This window comes from Coregonus clupeaformis, chromosome 2, assembly GCF_020615455.1.
Source record: "Coregonus clupeaformis isolate EN_2021a chromosome 2, ASM2061545v1, whole genome shotgun sequence".
NCBI classification, from domain to species: domain Eukaryota; kingdom Metazoa; phylum Chordata; class Actinopteri; order Salmoniformes; family Salmonidae; genus Coregonus; species Coregonus clupeaformis.
The window spans coordinates 34,296,149-34,321,584 of NC_059193.1; the positions used below are offsets into that span (position 1 = coordinate 34,296,149).

The following is a 25,436-nucleotide window of genomic DNA, read 5'->3' on the forward strand; positions in this document are numbered from 1 at the left end:
AACTTTAATCAGAAATAATGCATTGCGTAAACATGTGTTTTCACAGTTTCAGTATGTAGTGCAATATTTAAAGATATTCCACATTCATGTCCTGCTCTGGGTGTGGGTGAATGGAGAGAGAAGTAATCAGGAATTTGAGTATTGGCTTGTTTGACGCGGTAATATTAAGTTTTGCTTGTTTCTCACTTTTCTCATTATCTCCGTAAATGCATTCTCTGTTTGGTAATTAAGATGGGTTCTCTGGTGGGGGAATGTAAATGAAAAGAAAGGGAGCGCAACAAGTTTGCGTATTTCCATAGAGAGTCGCGATTCAGGAAATAGTGATTCACATGCAACAAAGAACCCAAACTGTGTCCTCCGTGTTGTCTGGAGACGAGCAACTTCCTTGCAGTTTACTGATGTATTTGTTGCTGGTGATAATTAATTACTTGATTTCTTTGTGCCTAATGCTGGAAATACAGTGTATGGAACTAAGCAATAACATACAGTAGCCTATGAATGCCTATAGGTCTGACAAGGATAGACTAATTCTTATACAGCATGAATATCTCACTTTAATCATCTGTCAACTGTAGTTGTCTGTAATGATAATGGGAAATGTCAGGGAGTCTTCTTAGGAAGACACTAATAACTACAAAACAATACCTTACAAAATGCTGCTTAATTTGTTTTGGCTTAAATTGCCAAATGCCAATTAACCGTCTTTTGTCGTGCTTCACTAATTGATTGCCAAGGTACGTGCTTCTGTAATTCATTGCCTGCAAGACGCCATGTTTAGAATGCTGAACAGGGCAGAAATGATTGCTTATGGGTAGCTTCATGTGTGTGTAAAATATTACTGTTCTCTTTTTTTCCATATCTATTGTTTAGCTGGAATGGAATGTTCATATCCTGTACATTTGACTGTGATATGTGGTTGCCTCACCTAGCTATTTTAAGATGAATGCACTTACTGTATGTCGCTCTGGATAAGAGCATCTGCTAAATGACTAAAATGTCAAATGGAAATGTTTTACATACATATCTCATATTACTGGATTGAATTATATGCAGTTCCTTCGGAAAGTATTCAGACCCCTTGATTTTTTCCACATTTTGTTAGGTTACAGCCTTATTCAAAAATTTATTAAATTGTTTTGTTTTTCTCCCCTCATCAATCTACGCACAATACCCATTATGACAAAGCAAAAACAGGTTTTTAGAAATGTTTGCAAATGTACATAAGTATTCAGACCCTTTACTCAGTGCTTTGTGGAACCTCAAATCTTCTTGGGTATGACGCTACAAGCTAGCCACACCTTTATTTGGGGAGTTTCTCCCATTCTTCTCTGCAGATCCTCTCAAACTCTGTCAGGTTGAATGGGGAGCGTTGCTGCACAGCTACTTTCAGGTCTCTCCAGAGATGTTAGATCTGGTTCAAGTCCGGGCTCTGGCTGGGCAACTCAAGGACATTCAGAGACTTGTCCCGAAGCCACTCCTGCGTTGTCTTGGCTGTGTGCTTAGGGTTATTGGAAGGTGAACCTTCACCCCCAGTCTGAGGTCCTGAGCGCACTGGAGCAGGTTTTCCTCAAGGATCTCTCTGTACTTTGCTCAGTTCATCTTTCCCTCAATCCTGACTAGTCTCCCAGTCCCTGCCACTGAAAACATCCCTACAGCATAATGCTGCCACCACCATGCTTCACCGTAGGGATGATGCCAGGTTTCCTCCAGACGTGATGCTTGGCATTCAGGCCAAAGAGTTCTTGTTTCTCATGGTCTGAGAGGCCTTTAGGTGCCTTTTGGCAAACTCCAAGCGAGCTGTCATGTGATTTTTACTGAGGAGTGGCTTCCGTCTGGCCACTCTACCATAAAGGCCTGATTGGTGGAGTGCTGCAGAGATGGTTGTCCTTCTGGAAGGTTCTCCCATCTCCACAGAGCTCTGTCAGAGTGCCCATCGGGTTCTTTGTCACCTCCCTGACCAAGGCCCTTCTCCCCCGATTGCTCAGTTTGGCAGGGCAGCCAGCTCTAGGAAGAGTTTTGGTGGTTCCAAACTACTTCCATTTAAGAATGATTGAGGCCACTGTGTTCTTGGGGACCTTCAATGCTGCAGAAATGTTTTGTTACCCTTCCCCAGATCTGTGCCATGACACAATCCTGTCTCGGAGCTCTACGGACAATTCCTTTGACCTCATGGCTTGATTTTCATGTCAACTGTGGGACCTTATATAGACAGCTGTGTGCCTTTCCAAAACATGTCCAATCAATTAAATTGACCACAGGTGGACTCCAATCAAGTTGTAGAAACATCTCAAGGATGATCAATTTAAACAGGATGCACCTGAGCTCAATTTCGAGTCTCATAGTAAAGGGTAACAAAATGTGGAAAAGGTCAAGGGGTCTGAATACTTTCCGAAGGCACTGTACTTAAAAAATAATAATAATGATATCACAAATGCATCATTTGTACAGTTCTTACTAAAAATGTAGTTATTTGTTACATTCGACTGTGTAAAACCTAACAGTACTACTTATTACTCTGAGAGTGATGCAGACATATAGCATTTAGCAATTAAAAATAATAATGTTAATCTCTCTGAAATTAAACCATCAAGTCATAGATTTTAAACAAATACAAGTATGTCATTGAACATGTCATGATTAGATAGTGAAAAAACACACCAATGTCTTTCGTAATTTCTTTAAACAGTAAAAAATAATTTACCAACATTTTTGAAAAATGTATATACAGTATCTTTCAAAAGTATTCAGACCGGTTGGATTTCGTCACATTTTATTGTGTTACAAAGTGGGATTCAAATTGATTGAATTGTCATTTTTTGTCAACAATCTACACAAAATACTCTGTAATGTCAAAGTGGAAGAAAAATTATAATTTTGTGAAAAAGATTAATAAAGAATTTAATAACTAAAATATAGTCGTTGCATAACTATTCAGCTCATTGAGTCAATACATGTTAGAAACACATTTGGCATTGATTACAGCTGTGAGTCTTCTTGGGTAGATCTATAAGAGCTTTGCACACCTGGATTGTGGAATATTTGGCCATTAATTAATTATTATATTCTTCAAGCTCTGTCAAGATGTTGGGGATCATGGCTAGACAGCAATTTTCAAGTCTTGCCATAGATTTGCATTGCATGCTGTACATTTGTATTCTTCTTTTCACTCTGTCATTTAGGTCATTATTGTTGAGTCACTACAATGTTGTTGATCCACCCACAGCCATTGAACTCTGTAACTGTTTTAAAATCACCAATGGCCTCATGGTAACATTCCTGAGCAGTTTCATTCCGGTCCTACAGCTCAGTTGAGAAGGATGGCTGTATCTTTGATGTGTCTGAGTGGTTTAATACATCATCCACAGCTAAATTATTAGCTTTACCACGCTTAAAGAGATATTCAATGTCTGATTTGTTATTTTTACCCATCTACAAATCAATGCCCTTCTTTATGAGGCTTTCGAAAAGCTCCATGGTCTTTGTAGTTGAATATGTGCCTGAAATTCAATACTTGACTAAGGGACCTTACAGATGTTCTATGTATGGGGGAAAGAGGAAGGGTTAGTCATTCAAAAAACATGTCAACTGTATTTTATGCAGAGTGAGTCCGTGTAACTTATTATGTGATTTGTTAACGCACATTTTGTTCCTGAACTAATTTAGGCTTGCCCAAACAAAGGGGCTGAATACTATATGCAATGACTATATGTTAATCATGGATTTTTTATTTATCTTAAAAACTTTGACATTACAGCGTATTTTGTGTCGATTTCTGACAAAAAAATTAGAATGTAATCCATTTTAATCCCACATTGTAACACAATAAAATGTGAACAAATTCAAGGGGTCTAAATACTTTTGCAAGGCACTGTATAGCGTTTTGGAATGAAACTCTTAATTTGAATGTTCTTAGTAAGGTATATAGAAAACTAGATGCAGAAGAGTCTCAAGTCCCAAGAGAGGACTGAATTTCACCTAGGGTTGTGGGTAGACAACGTGTGTTGAATAAGGTGTTACAGGCATTCTGGTGGGGATGGGTTATTGGGGGAAATATAAGGTTGCTCGCTCCATTGCATTGGAATTGCTTTTTCAACTCACCTGTGTATAGAACATAGTCTCAAAAAATAACCTGTTTATTATTGTGCTGCCGAAAATTAGATTTCTAACCACGGCAAAAAACAACTTATATTGAGACCAGTGGAGGCTGGTGGGAGGAGCTATAGGAGGACGGGCTCATTTAATGGCTGGAATGTAATGAATGAAACGGTATCAAACATTTGGAAACCACATGCTTGACTACGTTCCATTTATTCCATTACAGCCATTACAATGAGCCGCCCTCCTATAGCTCCTCCCACCAGCCTCCTCTGATTGAGACATTGTAAAAAATAAATTATATTCTATTCTATTCTCTTTGCAAAAGTGGATAATTTTCTTTGGTGAGGAGACTTTAGGGAGATAAAAATCTTGTTACCATGGCAAACAGCACAGACATCTGACGGCTATGCCGGGCTGAATGTTAATTCATTCATCCCCAACTTATTCCTTTATCACACAATCAAATGTCGCTCTGTCACTACCCATTTTGCTGTCACAAGATTTTTCCCTTTTAATTGTTCCTTATCCATTCACAATGCCAATAGGAATTGTTTTGATTGATTATTGCCAATGGCAGCTAGCAAGAAAATAAATAACCATTCAGGTCTTGCTATTCAGTCAGGTACATCATATTATGCTCCTACTCATGCCTAACCACATGGCTCATTCCCTCTTTGGAGCACTCCAGCCATCCAGCTGGCCCTTTGGGTGTGTGTGTGTGCCAGTCTGCCTCTGTGAGAGATGCATGATGTATTCCTCCTTCTCTCCATTGTAACTCCCCAGGGGGCTGGACACATCTATTCCACATCTGGTAACCCGTGAGAGTGGCATAACATCTGCTCCGCCACTGTGAAAACATCCACTCCAGTGGCACACATGCATGAGGGATATTTTCCATGACTCCCTGGCTATGAGCCATGTCTGCATTCATTGCTGTACCGGTGCTTTGAATTGTGGGCCCATGTTCCAGCGCAATGCAGGCTTTCTTGATTTGTGGCACAATTAACACAGTGCTGAGTGTGTTGCTCAATACCTAGAGATGAGCAATGGCCGACGCACAGTCACCTGTACCTCTCTCAAGCCATTATCCAAGTTATCTCTCATACAAATAAAGTAGAGGGGGGGCGGGCATTCATTTTGCAGCACGTAGTAAAAATCCATTGAACACATGACAAGAAATATACACAAAAACATTATATACAGCAATATGTACTCACCTAACAGTACTACTACTTATTGAGAAAGCTGATAGCAGCTGGCATGAAGGAGAGTGTAGACCTATTACTTTTGAACTTAGGAAGCCTGTATTTGCGCTCTGAGGGAAGCAATATAAATTCATCAAACAAGGGCTGCTGGGAGTCCCTTAGATGGATTGCGCCTTACGTATGACTCGTGCGTCTTATCCACCCTGAAACTGCAGAGTTTCCTCAGGAAGAACAAGCGCTGAAGCACAGATAGCATCCACATTTGTTTCAAAACTCAGTTTGCTGTCAAGGAAAGTGCCAAGATATTTATATCGATCAACGGCTGGCTCACCATCTATCAGAATCTGCATAGGTGGCAGTGAGCTCCTCCGGAAATCAATAGTCATATCCTTGGTATTCTTGACATTAAGTTCTAAGTAGGAGCTGTCACACCATCCAACAAATTCCTCCACCACTGGGCCATGGCTCATCTCCTCATCCTGTAAAAGACTCACGATAACCAAGTTGTTTGCAAACTTAATGATATGTCTAGAGTCGTGATTACTCTGACAATAATTAGTGTACAGTACAAACAAGAGGGGAAAGGACGCACCCTTGTGGTGAACCAGTGGAGGAGGATAGTGTGTGCTGGGTAGGGAACTGTTGACTCTCACCCTTTGAATTTTATTGGTTAAAAAGTCAAACCAGCTGACTATGTTAAAATCAAAGATCAAAATGCAGTGTCTTACTTCCCTCAAGATGTTTATGGACACAGTTAAGAAGAGTGTTAGTTGCATATTCCACCCCTGTCCTGACCCTTTAAGCAAACTGCAATGGGTCTAACTGGTCCTGAACCTTGGCCATAATGTCACCCTTAACAATGTTCAAAGGCTTTCATGGTAAGTGAGGTAAGGGCTACATGCAACAATTTCAACAATTTTACTGAGTTACAGTTCATATAAGGAATTCATTAGACCCTAATTTTGTGAGGCCGGTTGGACGTACTGCCAAATTCTCTAAAACGACGTTGGTAGCGGATTATGGTATATAAATTAACATTAAATTATCTGGCAACAGCTCAGGTGGACATTCCTGCATTCAGCATGCCTATTGCGCGTTCCCTCAACACTTGAGACATATGTGGCATTGTGTTGTGTGACAAAACTGCACATTTTAGAGTGGTCTTTTATTGTCCCCAGCACAAGGTGCACCTGTGTAATGAGCATGCTTTTTAATCAGCTTCTTAATATGCCACACCTGTCAGGTGGATGGATTATCTTGGCAAAGGACAATGCTCACTAACAGGGATGTAAACACATTTGTGCACAACATTTGAGAGAAATTATATTTTTGTCCGTATAGAACATTTCTGGGATCTCATGAAACATGGCACCAACACTTTACATGTTGCGTTTATATTTGTCTTCAGTATAGTACCCTTTGCTGTTGCAGTGACAGCTGGAAGATAGAGGAAAATATGCCACTGAGTTTTTAACACTCTGCCTCCAATATTATCAGGGCCAGGGCTCTTTCTCTCTTTGCTGTGGCTGAATATTTTAAAAACCTTCTCATGATCAATATGAATATTACATTCAGAGACACTCTCTCTTAAACCAGTTAATTCATCATTAAAATAATGGGTGTCAAACCGTAGGTAAAAGTTGTTCAATTCATCAGAACATTCTTGGTTGGCCTTATTAATTATCTTCCCAGCTTTATGCTGCATTCCAACCATATATTTTATCCCCTGCAAGCAGAACAGGAGATGCCTCTACTCAGTTCAGCCTCCACCTTGTCTTTAAACTTCAATTTAGCCAGTTTAACCTCCCTCTTTACCTATTATGTGCTCCCCTACTCTGGGTGACATCACCCTGGTGAAAAGTGATCTTTTTCAGATTAAGGAGAGTTTTGAGTGATTTGGTTAACTAAGGTGTGTTATATGGGAATATTTTGCACGATTTCTGGGGTATTACCTCATTTGCCTAGAATGAAACATAACTGGTCACAGTGCCAGTCAATTAATCCAGGTCAGTGCAGGAGCTAGTAAGCATGTCTGAGACAGTATTATCAAAGCAGTCCAGTAGACGTTCAGTGGACTCAGCCATCCACACTGGAGCGTTTCTTCGTTCGATATTGCCTCTCTTCAGGACAGGTTTGTATGTGGGAACGAGGTAAACAGTGTTTTGTGTTACAGGAGGGGGTCGCAGTTCCGGAGCGACCCACTAGGTGTCATCCTCCGACAACCTTAGGCACATCCTTACTCACGGTCTGGACTAATCATCATCCTATTGGTGTCACCTGTGTCTACCTGTTCACCTGTGTATTTATGCCCTCACTTCCCTGTGTTCCCTTGCTCAGTTTTCTCTGCTAGTTTCTCTATGCTCAGCAGTACTAATCAGTGTCTGATCGGAGAAGTATGTACAGGTACTCGAGAAGTGTTCTCCCTGTTTCTTTATTATTTCAGTCGTAGTTACTATTTCGTATTTTGGCTGTCAGCCTGTTTTTGGAGACTTATTTGCTCCACCTTTCTTTTATCGTGTTAAGTCCTTTGTTTTGTATCCTGGATTCGGGACCACCAGTAAAGATCCTTGTTTCACCATCTCTGCCTACTGCCTACTGTCTATCCTGCACCGCACCAGGGTTACACCTCACACCAACCCTTACAGTTATGGTCAGACGAGCCCATTGGAGCTCTGACAATGGATTTATACACCCCCTTTACTGTCTGATAACACAAATCCAACACTTTACCATGTCTTGTAGGACAGGTGACGTATTGGTAGAAGTGATTGAGAGACTTTTTCAGCGAACAGTGATTAATGTCACCCATAACGAGATTTGGAGTATCAGGGGAGATGTTCTGTAATGGTTGCACGGTCCGGGAGATGGTCTCCATCGCCTTGTCCACGTTAGCTCTAGGATGCATGTGACGAAGATTTCTAAATCATCGATTTCTAAATCAGCGTCCCGGTCCTGCTCTTTCAGCCACCACTCAGTGAAGGCCAGAATGCAGGCATTTCTGTAATCCGATAAGCACTTAACATTGGCTTGCAGTTCGTCCATTTTATGTCTGAGAGATTTGCACATTAGCCAGGATGATGGAGGGGAGAGGTATGCGGTTTAGTTGTAATTTCTTGAGTTTTTGATGCACGCTGCCCCTGTGTCCTCTCCTCTTCTCCCGACTCGGCTTTTTGTTCTTATATGTGCTCTCTTGTTGCCATTTTGTGAATATAGTGTTATCAAAAGACGTACTGTTTTAGTTAACCTTTATTTAACCAGGAAGACCCATTGAGGTCAGAATAACCCTTTCCCAAGGTAGACCTCATGCCTGTTTATGACAGTATTGAAATTGTCTACAATCTAAAGCAATGCTTGTTGATATAAAAAAAATATATATATATAATAGATGCAATAATCTGACCCTTGAGGAGAATCCATTCGCCACCATCTTAAAAACATGTAGTGAGGTAAACAAAGAGCAGACAGATGGAATGTGGTTGGCTGTAGTAGAATGCTTGGCTTCTTTATCTCTTGCATCATCAGTCCAGTGCATCTCAGAGTTAAAAAGGTGGCTGTGTGTGCATCCCCCTGTCATTGATGTGTGTTCACTCGCCTAGCGCGGCCCTGGTGTCATGCCCGGCTGATGACAGCAGGCTCAGCATAACAATGGGGACCAGAGGAGACGAGGTGTGACTCCGCCACCATCTTATCACACACTCGGAGCTTTGGATGATACGTGTCACATCCTTCCAACATCACAGTGAGTCTCTCCAATGACTTTGACACAGGGCAAGCTAAGGGGAGTGTTCACACAGCCAGTTAAGGTGACAATAGGTGCACCCTGTTGACTAGCGATGTATTTAGTATGTTATACACTACACAGACACACACACACACACACATACACACACACACACACACACACACACACACTGACTACCAATTTTGCACACAACTGAGGATGTTATATTGCAGAAATTGATCAATCAATATGCACATACAGTACCATTCAAACATTTGGACACACCTACTCATTCAAGGGTTTTTCTTTATTTTTACTTTTTTCTAAACTACCATTTAAAAGTTTGGGGTCACTTAGAAATGTCCTTGTTTTCGAAATATTTTTTTGTCCATTAAAATAACTTCAAATTGATCAGAAATACAGTGTCAACATTGTTAATTTAGTAAATGGCTATTGTAGCTGGAAACAGCTGATTTGTAATGGAATATCTACATAGACGTACAGAGGCCCATTATCAGCAACCATCAGTCCTGTGTTCCAATGGCACGTTTTGTTTGCTAATCCAAGTTTATCATTTTAAAAGGCTAATTGTTCATTAGAAAACCCATTTGCAATTATGTTAGCACAGCTGAAAACTGTTGTGCTGATTAAAGAAGCAATAAAACTGGCCTTCTTGAGACTAGTTGAGTACAACGCTGTGTACTGCTCCCTTCACAGAACAGCGCAAACTGGCTCTAACCAGAATAGAAAGAGGAGTGGGAGGCCCCGGTGCACAACTGAGCAAGAGGACAGATACATTAGTGTCTAGTTTGAGAAACAGATGCCTCACAGGTCCTCAACTGGCAGCTTCATTAAATAGTACCCGCAAAACACCAGTCTCAACGTCAACAGTGAAGAGGCGACTCCGGGATGCTGATCTAGGCAGAGTTTCAAAGAAAAAGTCCAGTGTCTGTGTTCTTTTTACCCATCTTAATCTTTTCTTTTTATTGGCCAGTCTGAGATATGGCTTTTTCTTTGCAACTCTGCCTAGAAGGTCAGCATCCCGGAGTCGCCTCTTCACTGTTGACATTGAGACTGGTGTTTTGCGGGTGCTGTTTAATGAAGCTGCCAGTTGAGGCGTCTGTTTCTCAAACTAGACACTCTAATGTGTTTGTCCTCTTGCTCAGTTGTGCACCGGGGCCTCCCACTCCTCTTTCTATTCTGGTTAGAGCCAGTTTACTCTGTTCTGTGAAGGGAGTAGTACACAGCGTTGTACGAGATCTTCAGTTTCTTGGCAATTTCTCGCATGGAATAGCCTTCATTTCTCAGAACAATAATAGACTGACGAGTTTCAGAAGAAAGTTCGTTGTTTCTGACCATTTTGTTCCTGTAATCGAACCCACAATTGCTGATGCTCCAGATACCCAACTAGTCTCAAGAAGGCCAGTTTTATTGCTTCTTTAATCAGCACAACAGTTTTCAGCTGTGCTAACATAATTGCAAAAGGTTTTTCTAATGATCAATTAGCCTTTTAAAATGATAAACTTGGATTAGCAAACACAACGTGCCATTGGAACACAGGACTGATGGTTGCTAATAATGGGCCTCTGTAAGCCTATGTAGATATTCCATAAAAAATCAGCAGTTTCCAGCTACAATAGCCATTTACAACATTAACCATGTCTACACTGTATTTCTGATCAATTTGACGTTATTTTAATGGACAAAAAAATTACTTTTCTTTAAAAAAAATGACATTTCTAAGTGACCCCAAACTTTTGAACGGTAGTGTACATTGTAGAATAATAGTGAAGACATCAAAACTATGAAATAACACATATGAAATCATGTAGTAACCAAAAAAGTGTTATTTTATTTTAAAATATATTTTATATTTGAAATTCTTCAAAGCAGCCACCCTTTGCCTTGATGACAGCTTTTCAATTCACTAGGAACCAATGAATTTCTTTGTTGACTTCATCCTACCCCAATCAACCCTTACATCCAATCAATGCAGAAAAGATCCACTGAATGCTGTTGATTCCATTCAGACATTCAGAGAGCTAGAAAGCCAGTGAGTGTTAAAGCGGGGGAATTGAAGGCAGAGAGGGGACCGGTGGAGACTGGGTGAAATGTATGATGAATATCCAGGTCTGGCACAAAGCACAGCACACATGGCGGCCTCGATCAGTCATCAGCTCTGACGCGGGATGGACAGAGAAGCGAGGCATTACTAGTGCCCAGGCCTGGAACATGATTAAAATACTTCATTTGACTCTGGGGGTGAGCAGAGGGGAGAGTTCCCCCCATGTGGCAATGCACTGGAAGATGAAGGGCTTGACAATAGATAATTTAAGGCACTTCCAGCCACCTCGTTTCGCCCACCGAGTTATGTATTCTCCTGACATTTTTATTATAGGGCTCGAGTAAAGGAGACTATTAATGTAATGTATCAGACTCCCCGAGTTAGAGAGGAATGCGAATTCGGCTGTTAGGAAAAACGAGCTGGGGCTTATCAGCTGGGTGAAGGGAAGTGTGGCAGCGGGAACGGGCAATCTGTGATGATCTTTATTTAACTACAGTTAATTTAAGTATTTATCCTCTCTGATTGTTACTCACTTCACATGCAATTGACTTGTCCACTATTACCAGTGTTGGGGTGAGCTATTCTGAAAATGTTGTTTACGAAGATACCAATTACTTCACACTAAAAGAAGTTAAGCTACACTAAAGCTACTTTAAGAAACATATACTGGACAAAAATATAAATGTAACATGCAACAATTTCAAAGATTTTACAGAGTTACAGTTCATATAAGGAAATCAGTCATTTTAAATAAATTCTTTAGGCCCTAATCTATGGATTTCACATGACTGGGAATACAGATATGCATCTGTTGGTCACAGACTCCTTAAAAAAGGTAGTGGCGTGGATCAGAAAACCAATCAGTATCTGATGTAACCACCATTTGCCTCATGCAGTGCAACACATCTCCTTTGCATAGAGTTCATCAGGCTGTTCATTTTGGCCTGTGGAATGTTGTCCCACTCCTCTTCAATGGCTGTGCAAAGTTGCTGGATATTGGTGGGAACTAGAACACGCTGTCGTACACGTCGATACAGAGCATCCCAAACATGCTCAATGGGTGACATGACAGGTGAGTATGCAGGCCATGGAAGAACTGGGACATTTTCAGCTTCCAGGAATTGTGTACAGATCTTTGCGACATGGGACTGTGCATTATCATGCTGAAACATGAGGTGATGGCGGCGGATGAATGGCACGAAAATGGGCCTCAGGATCTCGTCACGGTATCTCTGTGCATTCAAATTGCCATTGATAAAATGCAATTGTGTTCATTGTCCGTAGCTTATGCCTGCCCATACCATAACCCTACTGCCTTGGTTTCTCAAATGACTGCCTCGCCTGGTTCACCAACTAATTCTCAGATAGAGTTCAATGTGTCAAATCGGAGGGCCTGTTGTCTGGACCTATGGCAGTCTCTATGGGGGTGCCACAGGGTTCAATTATTGGGCTGACTCTTTTCTCCGTGTATATCAATGATGTCGCTCTTGCTCCTGGTGACTTTCAGTTCCACCTCTACGCAGACAACACCATTTTGTATATATTCTGGCCCTTCATTGGACACTGTGTTAACAAACATCCAAACGAGCTTCAATGGCATACAACACTCCTTCCGTAGCCTCCAACTGCTCTTAAACACTAGTAAAACTAAATGCATGCTCTTCAATTGAACGCTGCTGGCACCCGCCCACCCGAATAGAATCACTACTCTCGACGGGTCTGACCTAGAGTATGTGGACAACTACAAATACCTAGGTGACTGGTTAGACTGTAAACTCTCCTTCCAAACTCACATTAAGCATCTCCAATCCAAAGTTACATCTAGAATTGTCTTCCTATTTCGCAACAAAGCCTCCTTCACTCATGCTGCCAAACATGCCCTCGTAAAACTGATTGTCCTACCGATCCTTGACTTCAGCGATGTCATTTACAAAATAGCCTTCAACACTCTACTCAGCAAATTAGATGTAGTCTATCACAGTGCCATCCGTTTTGTCACCAAAGCCCCATATACTACCCACCACTGTGATCTGTACGCTCTTGTTGGCTGGTCCTCACTACATATTCGTCGCCAAACCCACAGGCTCCAGGCCATCTATAAATCACTGCTAGGCAAATCCCCGCCTTATCTTAGCTCATTGGTCACCATAGCAACACCCACCCGTAGTCTGCGCTCCAGCAGGTATATCTCACTGGTCATCCCCAAAGCCAACACCTCCTTTGGCCGCCATTCCTTCCAGTTCTCTGCTGCCAATGACTGGAACGAACTGCAAAAATCTCTGAAGCTGGAGACTCTTATCTCCCTCACTAACTTTAGCATCAGTTGTCAGAGCACCTTACCGATCACTGCACCTGTACACAGCCCATCTGAAATTAGCCCACCCAACTACCTCCTTCCCATATTATTTATTTTGCTCATTTGCACCCCAGTATCTCTATTTGCACATCATCTCTTGCACATCCATCATTCCAGAGTTAATACTATTTGTAATTATTTTATTGCCTTGCCTCCATAACTTGCTACATTTGCACACACTGTATATATATTTTCTGTTGTATTTTTGACTTTATGTTTTGTTTTACCCCATATGTAACTCTGTGTTGTTGTTTTTATCGCACTGCTAAGCTTTATCTTGGCCAGTTCGCAGTTGTAAATGAGAACTTGTTCTCAACTGGCTTACCTGGTTAAATAAAGGTGAAATAAAATAAAATAAATAAATGGGGTACTCTGTTCACAACGTTGACATCAGCAAACCGCTCGCCTACACGATGCCATACATGCTGTCTGCCATCTGCCCGGTACAGTTGAAACCAGGATTCATCCGTGAAGAGCACACTTCTCCAGCGTGCCAGTGGCCATCGAGGGGGAGCATTTGCCCACTGAAGTTGGTTACGACGCCGAACTGCAGTCAGGTCAAGACCTTGGTGAGGACAACGAGCACGCACATGAGCTTCCCTGAGAAGGTTTCTGACAGTTTGTGCAGACATTTTTTGGTTGTGCAATCCCACAGTTTAATCAGCTGTCAGGGTGGCTGATCTCAGACGATCCCGCAGGTAAAGGAGACAGATGTGGAGGTCTTGGGCTGACGTAGTCACACGTGGTCTGCGGTTGTGAGGCCGAATGGACGTCCTGCCAAATTCTCAAAAATGACGTTGGAGGCGGCTTATGGTAGAGGAATGAACATTCAATTCTCTGGCAACAGCTCTGGTGGACATTCCTGCAGTCAGCATGCCAATTGCATGCTCCCTCAAAGCTTGAGACATCTGTGGCATTGTGTTGTTTGACAAAACTGCACATTTTAGAGTGGCCTTTTATTGTCCCCAGCACAAGGTGCACCTGTGTAATAATCATGCTGTTTAATCAGCTTCTTGATATGCCACACCTGTCAGGTGTATGGATTATCTTGGCAAAGGAGAAATGCTCACTAACAGGGATGTAAACAAATTAGTGCACAAAATGTTTGTGCGTATGGAACATTTCTGGAATCTTTTATTTCAGCTCATGAAACATGGGACTTTACATTATAGATTTGTTCAGTGTAGTTTACTTAATTATTGTTACTTTGAAAAAGTAGTTCACTACATCCAAACTACTTCGAGAAAAAATATCATATCTAAATTTGAAATGTCATAGATTACAAATTGCAAGAAAGATCACTCAGGAGTCAGATGTTAACATAGTGTGTAATTTAGTCTATTAAACATTTAAACAGTTTCAAGTGAACATTAGGCTGGTCTGCTGAAAAATAAAGGAAATCTTGACTACTTTACCCATATTCTCTGTTCTTTTAGTAAAAAAGTAGTGTGTAGTTCCAGTAGTTAGCTACACCACTACATGGCAAAAAAGTAATTAAATACTGAAAACAATACCAACATTTGAATTTAGTTAAACTACCACCAAACTACAGCAAAATGTAATTAAATTACTAGTTGAATTACATGTAGTTCACGACTCCCCATCATTGACTATTACACATCATTTTGTATAAGAACTCTATTTACTCAGCGATTGCAATTTGTAATGATGATAGCATAAAACATTTTAATAATGGTTATGCGAAGTGCCCATCAAGAAGTTATGTATCAGCACACCCACATTGTGTGGGTCTCCCTTCATCTCAATCAGACAAGATTGGGTGTGGAATTAGTTTTATAAGAGCGACAAAAACTGCTGAATCAATATAAGGGTCTTTTAAATAAAATTTCCAAAGCTCTTTCAAAATGATATTCAAGAAAATTCATAGATATGTTCATATTCACAGAATGTCATGAGCCTTGTTTATACCTGGTGCTAACATGCAATTTATCCTGATCCTGTCCACATTCTGATTGTGCCCACATTGTAGCCGTTGCATCTACACATGGTAGTAAAATCTATCTCTTATCCATCCACTGTGCCTCCCTGTATACAGATTATTTGACAGATATTCTTTGAAAACAATATGAATGTATTTATTTTTAGACAATTATTGATGCCATAAGTCAATGGTGCTACCTGTCAATGATTTTAGAGATCGGTATAATGATGATTTAAATGGTGTGACCATCCAGATCTGTTTACACTTGATTGATATCCAGATACAATGGGTCCCTGACTACCTCCGGAGGTGGTCAGGAAGATCTGATCACAATCAGATCACAATGCATATTTTAATTGCCTACACCTGTCTAAAAATGTGGGCACATCAGAATGTGGACAATATCAAGACAGAGGACAAATGTTACAACCAGGTATAAATGGGGCTATTGTGAGCAACTAGTGTTACCGAAGAAATGTCTCTGAACTGTGTTGAACCTGGTTTTTCAACGGCATTAGTAGAGTGTGGGCTGAAACCATGTTTGAAACACATTTTCCACAGAAAGGAGATTTCTGCATTTTCAAAGGTATTTTTGAAGGTATAGACTTTATTGTCAGGTAAAATGTCAAGTGTGTATTCTCTACATAAATAACAACCACATGAATCAACAAACAGTACATGGCTATAATGGAAAATACAACGTCTCATTAGGTGAAATCACAATGTACTTGGTCAAGGATAGCGAGATGACAATGGTGCTCTTTTCGTTTCTTAAAAAGGAGGCTGCGTATTCACTCAAAATAATGAACAGAGCCCTCAAAAACTGTATGAAAACTACCATATTAAGGAACTTAGTCAACTCTGCTGCTATATACAGAAAACAATAAGAAAGGTCACAGGTAATCAGTACAGTCCTATGGGTATCAAGGGGCAACACCAAACAAAATGTGATATCATTTTTGTATGAATTGAAATTGAATTGACCAAATAAAACAAAACATCAAAATATATAAAAACGTATCATCTTAATTGGGAACATAAAACGGACCTGTCCATAACCAACCAAAGGTCCAACATTAGATTTGAAAAATAATACATTAACATATTCCTCATTGTGTTTGTGTTAGAGTGCTATGGTGAAAATGCATAGAATGTGTCCTTCGAAGAAACAATGTGTCCTAAGCACAACGGGCCACGTACTTGCCAGGTTTCATAGGTACAACTGATTCATCCAACTATACTCTGCCTTGTAGCATTTTAAAATAAATGTGACTCACATTTGAAGCTTATAGACCAAGGTCTCTCTCTATATTATCATTAGACCCACACAGCTCAAAGTGCATCTATTCTCTACAACTGCAAAAATCCACTTCCAACTAAACACCTCCCTCTTTCTTTCACTGTAATGATAAATATCAATTTGCTAAACATTGCCAAAATCGACTGACAATATCTAAGTACATTCTATCATATACTATGACTCCTTTTGTGCCAGGGATATTCTTCAAATTTGAATGTTTTTCTACATACACACACACTGACATTGTGAATCAAAGTGTGAAACTTTAATTCATTTATCCCACAAATATTAAGACGGATCAATCTATTAACATTGTCGTTGCGACAAGGATTGTTGGATGAAATCACATTCAAATCATTAGCTCTGTTGAAGACTCTGAGATCAAAGGTGACCAAGCAGCACTACATCATAATGGACAACTCAATCTCTCCGTCTCCACTTCAAACAAGACAGGGTCTCAGCAAGAGCTCATTTTAATTAGCCTAGAATGGGCTGCACGTCGGTCCGAGATGAAAAAAAAGACAAGAAACATGGATTTTTGGAGCATCTCTCACCCTGAAGGAGGGTCAAAGAGAAGAAGGTGTAATCTGCAGCCGCAACGGGAATAATTATGTTAATTCCTCTTTTGGAGTTTGTTTTCCTTCAAGGCACAGGGGAAAAAAAGGGAACGGGGGTAGACAAAACATAGGAGGATAGTTTAGACATATTTTCTCCCTCTTTTTAGCAAAACACCAGTTGACGTGATTATCGAAAAACTTCCATCCAATTGAATTAGCAAGACTTGCAATAAAAAAAATTCTAATATGCCGCTAATTTGTCTAATTTTAACAGATATCCCCTAGAAGATCTTGTGGAACCACCAAGATTTCAACTCGGCTAGTAAACAACGGCAACAAATCACTCCCTATTTTTTAGAATGAATGTCCCAACGTCCAATACGATTTTAAACGGTCAATTTTGGTTTTGAGAATTGCATACGTTTTTCGTCACAACCAATAAATTATGTATCTGCAACCAAATTCAGTGCAACTGTACCTTAATAATAACACAGGACGAGTCTAAACACAGACCGGCCTATGACTCGCCAACCCACGTCACTACGTTGCCTTTGACGACATCGGTGATCTCGCAGTTGAGCTTGTTGAGACGACCGTCCAGGATGAAGATAGACTCCCTGGACGGGGTCATGAGGTACTGTCCGAAAAGTCCACTGCCGGTCATCACTCGGTTCCTACTGCTCCACGGCCAATCGGAAGTCTTGGTGGCCTCCTTCAGACTCTTGATCATCTTCACATTGCCTGTGCTCAGCTCGACGTATAGAGAGTCCGTTTGGCTTCCCGAACTTCCGAAGACATTGTACTGGTGGACCTCGGTGAACGACGGCTGGAAGACCACATCAGACAGGTGAAGGTTGGTGTGGATGTCGAAGGGCTCGCCAATCTCCCCGCGCACCGTGATCTGCTGGATCCTCATCAAGCCATCATGGTCGTCCACCGTGACCAGGTAGTGTCCGTCCGGAGACATGTACGGGGTGCCGGTGACGTCCCCGTTGTGTCTAATCACGGAGTCTGTCACACTGTCCACGATGAGTTGGGGCTGGGTGGCACCCATGGAATCGGGCCTGCAGTTGATGAAGTAGTAGCCGCCCAGGTGGGTGTAAGCCAGAGACTTGGGGATGCAGTTGTACTTGAGCAGGCTGATGTTCTTCACTGACAACGTGGTCTCCAGGTCGATCTTGTGGAGCGCCGGTTCATTTCTGTGGAGGACAATTCCAAATCTAGATAGAGAAGGAGACATTTTGAATGTTACTATACTTGTTCACATGTTTTTATGGCACAAATAAAACCATTAAATGTACTGTAGATGGTCAACACAAAAAAAAGAGAATAAAACATTTATTTTATGCTTCTTTATTAATTAATTAATTAATTTTTGTTGCACATTACACCTACAGGCTTGAATTAATTTTCACTTGCTTCCTGACGTCACACTTCATAGTGGTGCGACATTAGAATTAAAGCCAACCTTCACCAAGGCTACAGTTACATTTACATTTGTGGACTGTCGAGAGAAGTACTAGGTCTGTTATCTTCACGACTATTGAATAGTTGCGCATTTTCCCCGCTCACGCTGTAATTAAAATCTTAACAGTGACAGGGACCTCCATTTGCATCACCTCTCCTATTACTATACTGTGAATGGACTAAATAGTTTTGACAGAGGTGTGTGTGACTCTCTTAGCTGCAATATCTCAGTTCCTCAAAGAAAAGGCCTTAGGATTGGTTTGAGAAGAAGAGAGGGGTGGATACGGTCTACACATTTCACATTTCAGTGGCCTTTTTTTTATTGCCTCAGATGAGCAATCTCTGCAAGCTGAGTTGAAATCATCTGCCCTATGCTTCACAGTAATAGATTTCAATGGGCATATTAATGATTGAAAATACTATATTATACATAAAAAATCCAAAGAGGAGTGATAATGACACATTCGAATTCTGATATGCAAGACTGGAGGGAGAATGTGAGGGGCCGACATGGCAAAATTAAATCTGAATGCTGTCTGATCAATTCTGACATGCACTTAAATCTTGGTAAAATCTTTCTTCTTTTATGTGATTTTAAATGTCCCCCACTGTCTGTTCATGTGGACAGAAAATTACTGTTAGAGAGTGATGGAGCACCTTATCAGCACTGTGAAGTAAAGCATTGATCCAGAGATTGTATCGTCCATTTGGGGCAATAGGGCTGGGGACTTGGAAATCAATGGGACTGATAGTGAACGTGAACTAGGTGCTGTATTGGGTCATGAAATCGGAGGGCATGCATGGTCCATTGCCATGGCCTTTATCTTTTGATATATAAATACCCCTGGATTTTGAGTAATTGGGAGTTTCCAGAATGTTCGAACTTCCAACACAAAATCCCCAGGATTTCTTCCCAGGGAGATTTTGATCCTAACACAAGCACCTTCAAGTAAAGAAAAGCCACAGGGAGTGAAATTAAGTCAAAGCTAACACAGTTTGAGAAAATAACTATTATTTGATCTATGGGAGAATGAGAAAAAAATGAGAATTCAATTATGTTGTGGGTGGACTCCTGATAGGGAGAAAGGAGTACTATGTCAGTGCAAGCAACTGTAACTAGTGCTATGAGAATGTATCAATAGTATGGTATACATTTTATGACATCCCTACTCACCATGATCAATGTCCCTACTCTCTACAAATGTGTACATTAAGACAGATCAGTGAATTGAGCACATCTACAGTGACATAAAGCAGAGTGTTTGATATATGAAGGTCAATATGACAATTTTGCCTTCAGCCTTATTTTTGCTAAAAATGAGTAGTGCTGAAGTTTGTTAGAAAAAGTTATTGAGAAATATGGGCTTGTTTGTGTTCTCTATGAACAGTAAAACTAACATCTGGGCTGGCTTTGCTTGTAAACCCATATCATATTTCAACACATTGAGCAAAATATAAATTGCCAGTTGCCTTTTGTTGTTTTGTTTTCAGCATGCCTCCCATAATTGGTAAACTATACAGATTTTTACAAATACTGTGGAATTATGTGAAAAGTAACACTTGTGTGTTGAGTTATGAGCTGTATACTTTGTTTTAGTTTGTCTTGCATACTTTATAATAAGCCAGGAGTTTGCTTTTTGGTTCACTTGAACTCAATTCCTAAACAGAGGAAAATAAGGATGTTGTCTCTGTAATAGGCAAAACCATTTTTTTTTATTGGTTTAATATTTATTTGTTAAACCCACCACTCAGCCCAAAAAACATGCCAACTATAATCTTTTTGCTATTTCCATTAGGCTTACTCTACAATTAATAGCAAATTGACAAAAAGCAAGGCAGAGCAAGATGTATACCATCTACGGAACAATATCAAATAAATTAGTTTGCTTACTAGCAGAAATGTGTGACGTTTAGTCAATTATTTTAATGAATGTGAGCTCCTAAAGTTGTTTGTTATGTCTTGCAGGGTGTATTCTGGGAATACCTGGAAGATAAGAAACATTTTAGAACTAGAAGTCCCCCACTGTACTCCTATGTTTGTAATGTAGTGTACAGTAAATCAACTTGCATACAATATGTCATGACACGTTCATAAACCATATATAACACATATGCAGCATATAAACATAGATTAAATGCTTCTGTCTACCACCACAAATGTATCATTGCAGTACTGTAACATAATGAAAACATCAACTTGCGGTGCTTGACATACGCATGTAAGAAATGATTATGCGCACACTACTTATGAAAGTGGTATGTATGGGTTATGAATGTGTCATGAAGTCCGTATGTCATTTTGTCTAACCTTCCTCCAACATGGAAATAAAAATCACATTTTAAATAATGTTCTCTCACTTCATGCATTTTATTGACGTACTGATGTATTGTTACCTAACATAAATATTAAAGAGTGTCTTCAAGCTATGACATAAGCCAGCTTTCAGTACAGTGCATAGTGATGTGACTTGTTGAGCCACTGCGATAACCCTACTGCTAATACTACAAATTCTTGTTGAAGCTAGCAGCGTGGTCTAAACCTTAATAGTGTACTGATCGGATGATCTGCCAAATGCATTATGCTGCTTTGATATACTGTAAGATATTGATGAGATATAGACAAAATACTATGTTTATGTAAGAATGCCATCAATTACTTACTGTAGAATGAAGAAAGGCTAAAGAATATATACTACCATGAACTATGTTCAAATCCACCGACAGACTCTTATTTTCCATTGTCCATTGTCCATTCACTGACAGAAATGTAAAAACATGACGTACAATACAGCCACCAACACGTTCATCACTGTCGACTCCCCACCAAGTGAGTCAGATACAACAGCACAAAAGATTGGACCGGAATTGAATTCCAAGACCACAATAATAGAGTTGGCAAAAACATTCAATAGAGACTCTATGCGCCCTAAGAGCACAATCAAGGGCTCTTGTAAGCCGCGTTTTCAGACGTTTCAAAGAGATAGGGTATTTAAAAAGGCCTTGTGCACAATGCCATATCCTTGGCTCCCCAAAGCCCCGGGTGGTTATTCCTGACAAATCTAAAAGCCTTCAAATTCTTTGTATATTGTGATGGCAGTGCTCTGAGACTTCTGTTTTGTGCTATGAGGTGCACTGACTGCATATTGGTTTGGGGGAGTTGTTGGGGACACCCACAATGGATTGATCTTGGCTGAGGCTAAGGGAGTTATTAAACATGAAAAGCTATCAATAGGTGCACTTGATTGAGTTTGATCTATCCAGAGTGGGCATGGTTTGACCTTTCCATTGGCCTAAATGGTGGCTATCACTAATTTCGCAACAAAGCCTCCTTCACTCATGCTGCCAAACATGCCCTCGTACAACTGACTATCCTACCGATCCTTGACTTCGGCGATGTCATTTACAAAATAGCCTCCAGGGAGGTTCAATCTAGTACACCTAGGGCAAAATTCATGGTCACAGATTAAAGCCTATTTGTGGACTAAATGTAGATTCCATGTAGATTCTCAACTGAACATGCTTCTGAGTAGGCATAATCTGGCACCAGGAAACTAGTACCTAGTGTAAGATTACTTTTGGACACAAGGGACATTATTAGTTTTGAATCAGTTTTGAGTCTGGGTTTTTTATAAGCAGTGGTGTTATTTGTATCAAGTGTTGTTATTGTATCTATATCAGCCTTTCTTAAAGTATGGGTTGTGACCCAAAGTGGGTAGCGGACCTGTTCATGGTGGGTCGCGACGTGTCAGATAAATGTATAATTATTTCATGAATTACTGGAATTTATTTGGTCAAGTGCAACGGCACTCTCTGTTCAGTACGCTCTATGCTTTGCAGCGGTGTCTCCTAGGTTGCCAGGTTCTAACCAATGACCACTCAAAACCTGCCCAAAAGGCCTGAAACTAGCCCAAATTGTTTTTCCACAGCAAGAGAGGAGTTGCCACATTTATACAACAAACCTTTTTTCCATAACGTTATCGAGCCAATTAAGAAGGAATATCCACATAACGACGTTAGAAGCTAAATTCGATTTTCATCAAAATAATGATTATTGCGAACTATGACAAATTTGAATATGAAAAGATAATTCGCCCTTATTAAACTCGCCAGATCATTTTCCTGTCACACCCTGATCTTTCACCTGTCTTTGTGATTGTCTCCACCCCCCTCCAGGTGTCGCCCATCTTCCCCATTATCCCCAGTGTATTTATACCTGTGTTCTCTATTTGTCTGTTGCCAGTTCGTTTTGTTTCGTCAAACCTACCAGCGTTTTTCCCCTTGCGCCTGTCTTTCTCAAGTTCCTGTTTTCTAGTTTTCCCGGTTTTGACCATTCTGCTTGCCCTGACCCTGAGCCTGCTTGCCGTTCTGTACCTTGTCACACCACCCTGGATTATTGACCTCTGCCTGCCCTGATCCTGAGAGTGCCTGCCGTTCTGTACCTTTTGGACTCTGATCTGGATTACAGACCTCTGCCTGCCCTTGACCTGTTGTTTGCCTGCCCCCTGTTTTTGTAATAAACTTTTGTTACTACTACACTGTCTGCATCTGGCTCTTCTCCTGAAATGTGATAGTACGAACTGGCCATGACTGACCCAGCAGACTCGGACCAGCTCCGCAACGTCATCTCCTGCCAAGGATCCACCATTGGAAGGCACGAGGAGTTGCTTCGTGGTCTCATGGAAGGGTTCCAGACCTTGGCAGAACGCCATGACCGAGCGTTTAACACATTGCTGGAGTAATTCCGCAGGTTGTCTGTTACGCAGCCTACCACAACGGTAACCTCCCAGCTCCTCAGTAACTGGGCTGTTAGCAGCACGGCCTCCTGGCTACCCCACTTTCCCGAGAACCCCGCTTACCTCCCCCGGAACGCTTCGCTGGAGAGTCGGGAATCTGTCTGGCATTTCTCGCTCAGTGTTTGCTCATAATTGAGCTGCAGCCCTCCTCCTTACATTTACATTTTAGTCATTTAGCAGACGCTCTTATCCAGAGCGACTTACAGTTAGTGAATACATATTTTTTTATACTGCCCCCCCGTGGGAATCGAACCCACAACCCTGGCGTTGCAAACACCATGCTCTATCAACTGAGCTACATCCCTGCCGGCCATTCCCTCCCCTACCCTGGACGACGCTGGGCCAATTGTGCGCCGCCCATGAGTCTCCCGGTCGCGGCCGGCTGCGACAGAGCCTGGATTCGAACCAGGATCTCTAGTGGCACAGTTAGCACTGCAATGCAGTGCCTTAGACCACTGCGCCACTCAGGACTCACTTCCCCTTGGACCGCTCTAAGATAGCGTACTTCATCACGCTGATGTCCGGGAGGGCTCTCGCCTGGGCTACGGCAGTGTGGGAACACCAGTCGGCTGTATGCTTCAGTCTGGAGGAGTTTGTGCAATGGCAATACAGGCTTCACACGAAGAGTTGCCTGTATTGCGGGACTACTGGTCATTTTGTGTCCACCTGTCCACTAAAAGACCAGGCTCACCGGGAGGAGCGAGTACTCTAGTGGGCCATACGGATAACTTTTCCTCTCCCCTTACTCGCACCCCCTTTCATGCCATCTTGCTGTGGGGGAACCAGTTGAAATATCTCCGGGTACTCATCGACTCTGGGGCCGATGAGAGCTTTATGGACACTACCCTGGTGTCTGAGCTGGGCATCCCCACTCAGCCCCTCTCCATTCCCATGGGCGTTAGAGCGCTGGACGGGTGCTCTATAAGCCGGGTCACCCACAATACCACCCCCATCAACCTACGAGTATCAGGGAACTACAGCGAGACGATCCAATTCCTGCTAATTAAGTCTCCTCAGGTTCCCGTGGTATTGGGTTTCTCTTGGCTCCAGCGACACAACCTCTTTATTGACTGTTCTACTGGTGCCATCATGGGCTGGAGCCTGTTCTGCCACGCTCATTGCCTGAAGTCAGCGCAGCCTGCCCTGGGACGTCTTCCTGGGGGCTCGGAAGTTGCCTCGGACCACTCCGCCATTCCCGCAAAGTACCAGGACCTCCGGGAGGTGTTCAGTAAGGCCCGGGCCACTTCGCTTCTGCCGCACCGACCCTACTACTGTGGAATCGACCTTCTCTCAGGCACCACTCCGCCCCGGGGACGACTGTAATCGCTGTCGGGTCCGGAGACCAAGGCTATGGAGACCTACATTGAGGAATCCCTAGCTGCCAGATTCATCTGTCCTTATGCCTCCCCCGCCGGTGCAGGGTTGTTCTTTATTGAGAAGAAGGATAAAACCCTGCGCCCGTGCATCGACTACCGGGGCCTCAACGACATCAAGGTGAAGAACCACTACCCGCTATCACTAATTTCGCAACAAAGCCTCCTTCCCTCATGCTGCCAAACATGCCCTCATACAACTGACTATCCTACCGATCCTTGACTTCGGCGATGTCATTTACAAAACAGTCTCCAACACTCTACTCAGCAAATTGGATGTAGTCTATCATAGTGCCATCCGTTTTGTCACCAAAGCCCCATATACTACCCACCATTGTGACCTGTACGCTCTCGTTGGCTGGCCCTCAATACATATTCGTCGCCAAACCCACTGGCTCCAGGTCATCTATAAATCACTGCTAGGCAAATCACGCCTTATCTTAGCTCATTGGTAACCATAGCAACACCCACCGTAGTATGCGCTCCAGCAGGTACAGTTGAAGTCGGAAGTTAGGTTGGAGTCATTAAAAGTTGTTTTTCAACCACTCCACAAATTTCT

General features: G+C 41.7%; 1 protein-coding gene across 3 annotated transcripts in view; it reads right to left on the reverse strand.

Moving 5' to 3' along the window:
- Positions 1-15,974: 15,974 nt before the first annotated feature.
- LOC121535497 (follistatin-related protein 5) overlaps positions 15,975-25,436 on the reverse strand; it is a 208,275-nt gene continuing 198,813 nt past the window's right edge. For 2 of the 3 annotated variants that reach the window (XM_041842645.2, XM_041842653.2), the window contains one exon: positions 15,975-18,464. In XM_041842645.2, coding sequence (XP_041698579.1) covers positions 17,762-18,464 — 703 coding nt within the window. In that variant the 3' untranslated portion in view covers positions 15,975-17,761. The remainder of the gene's footprint in view (positions 18,465-25,436) is intronic. The other variant, XM_041842636.2, reaches the window with a different exon arrangement.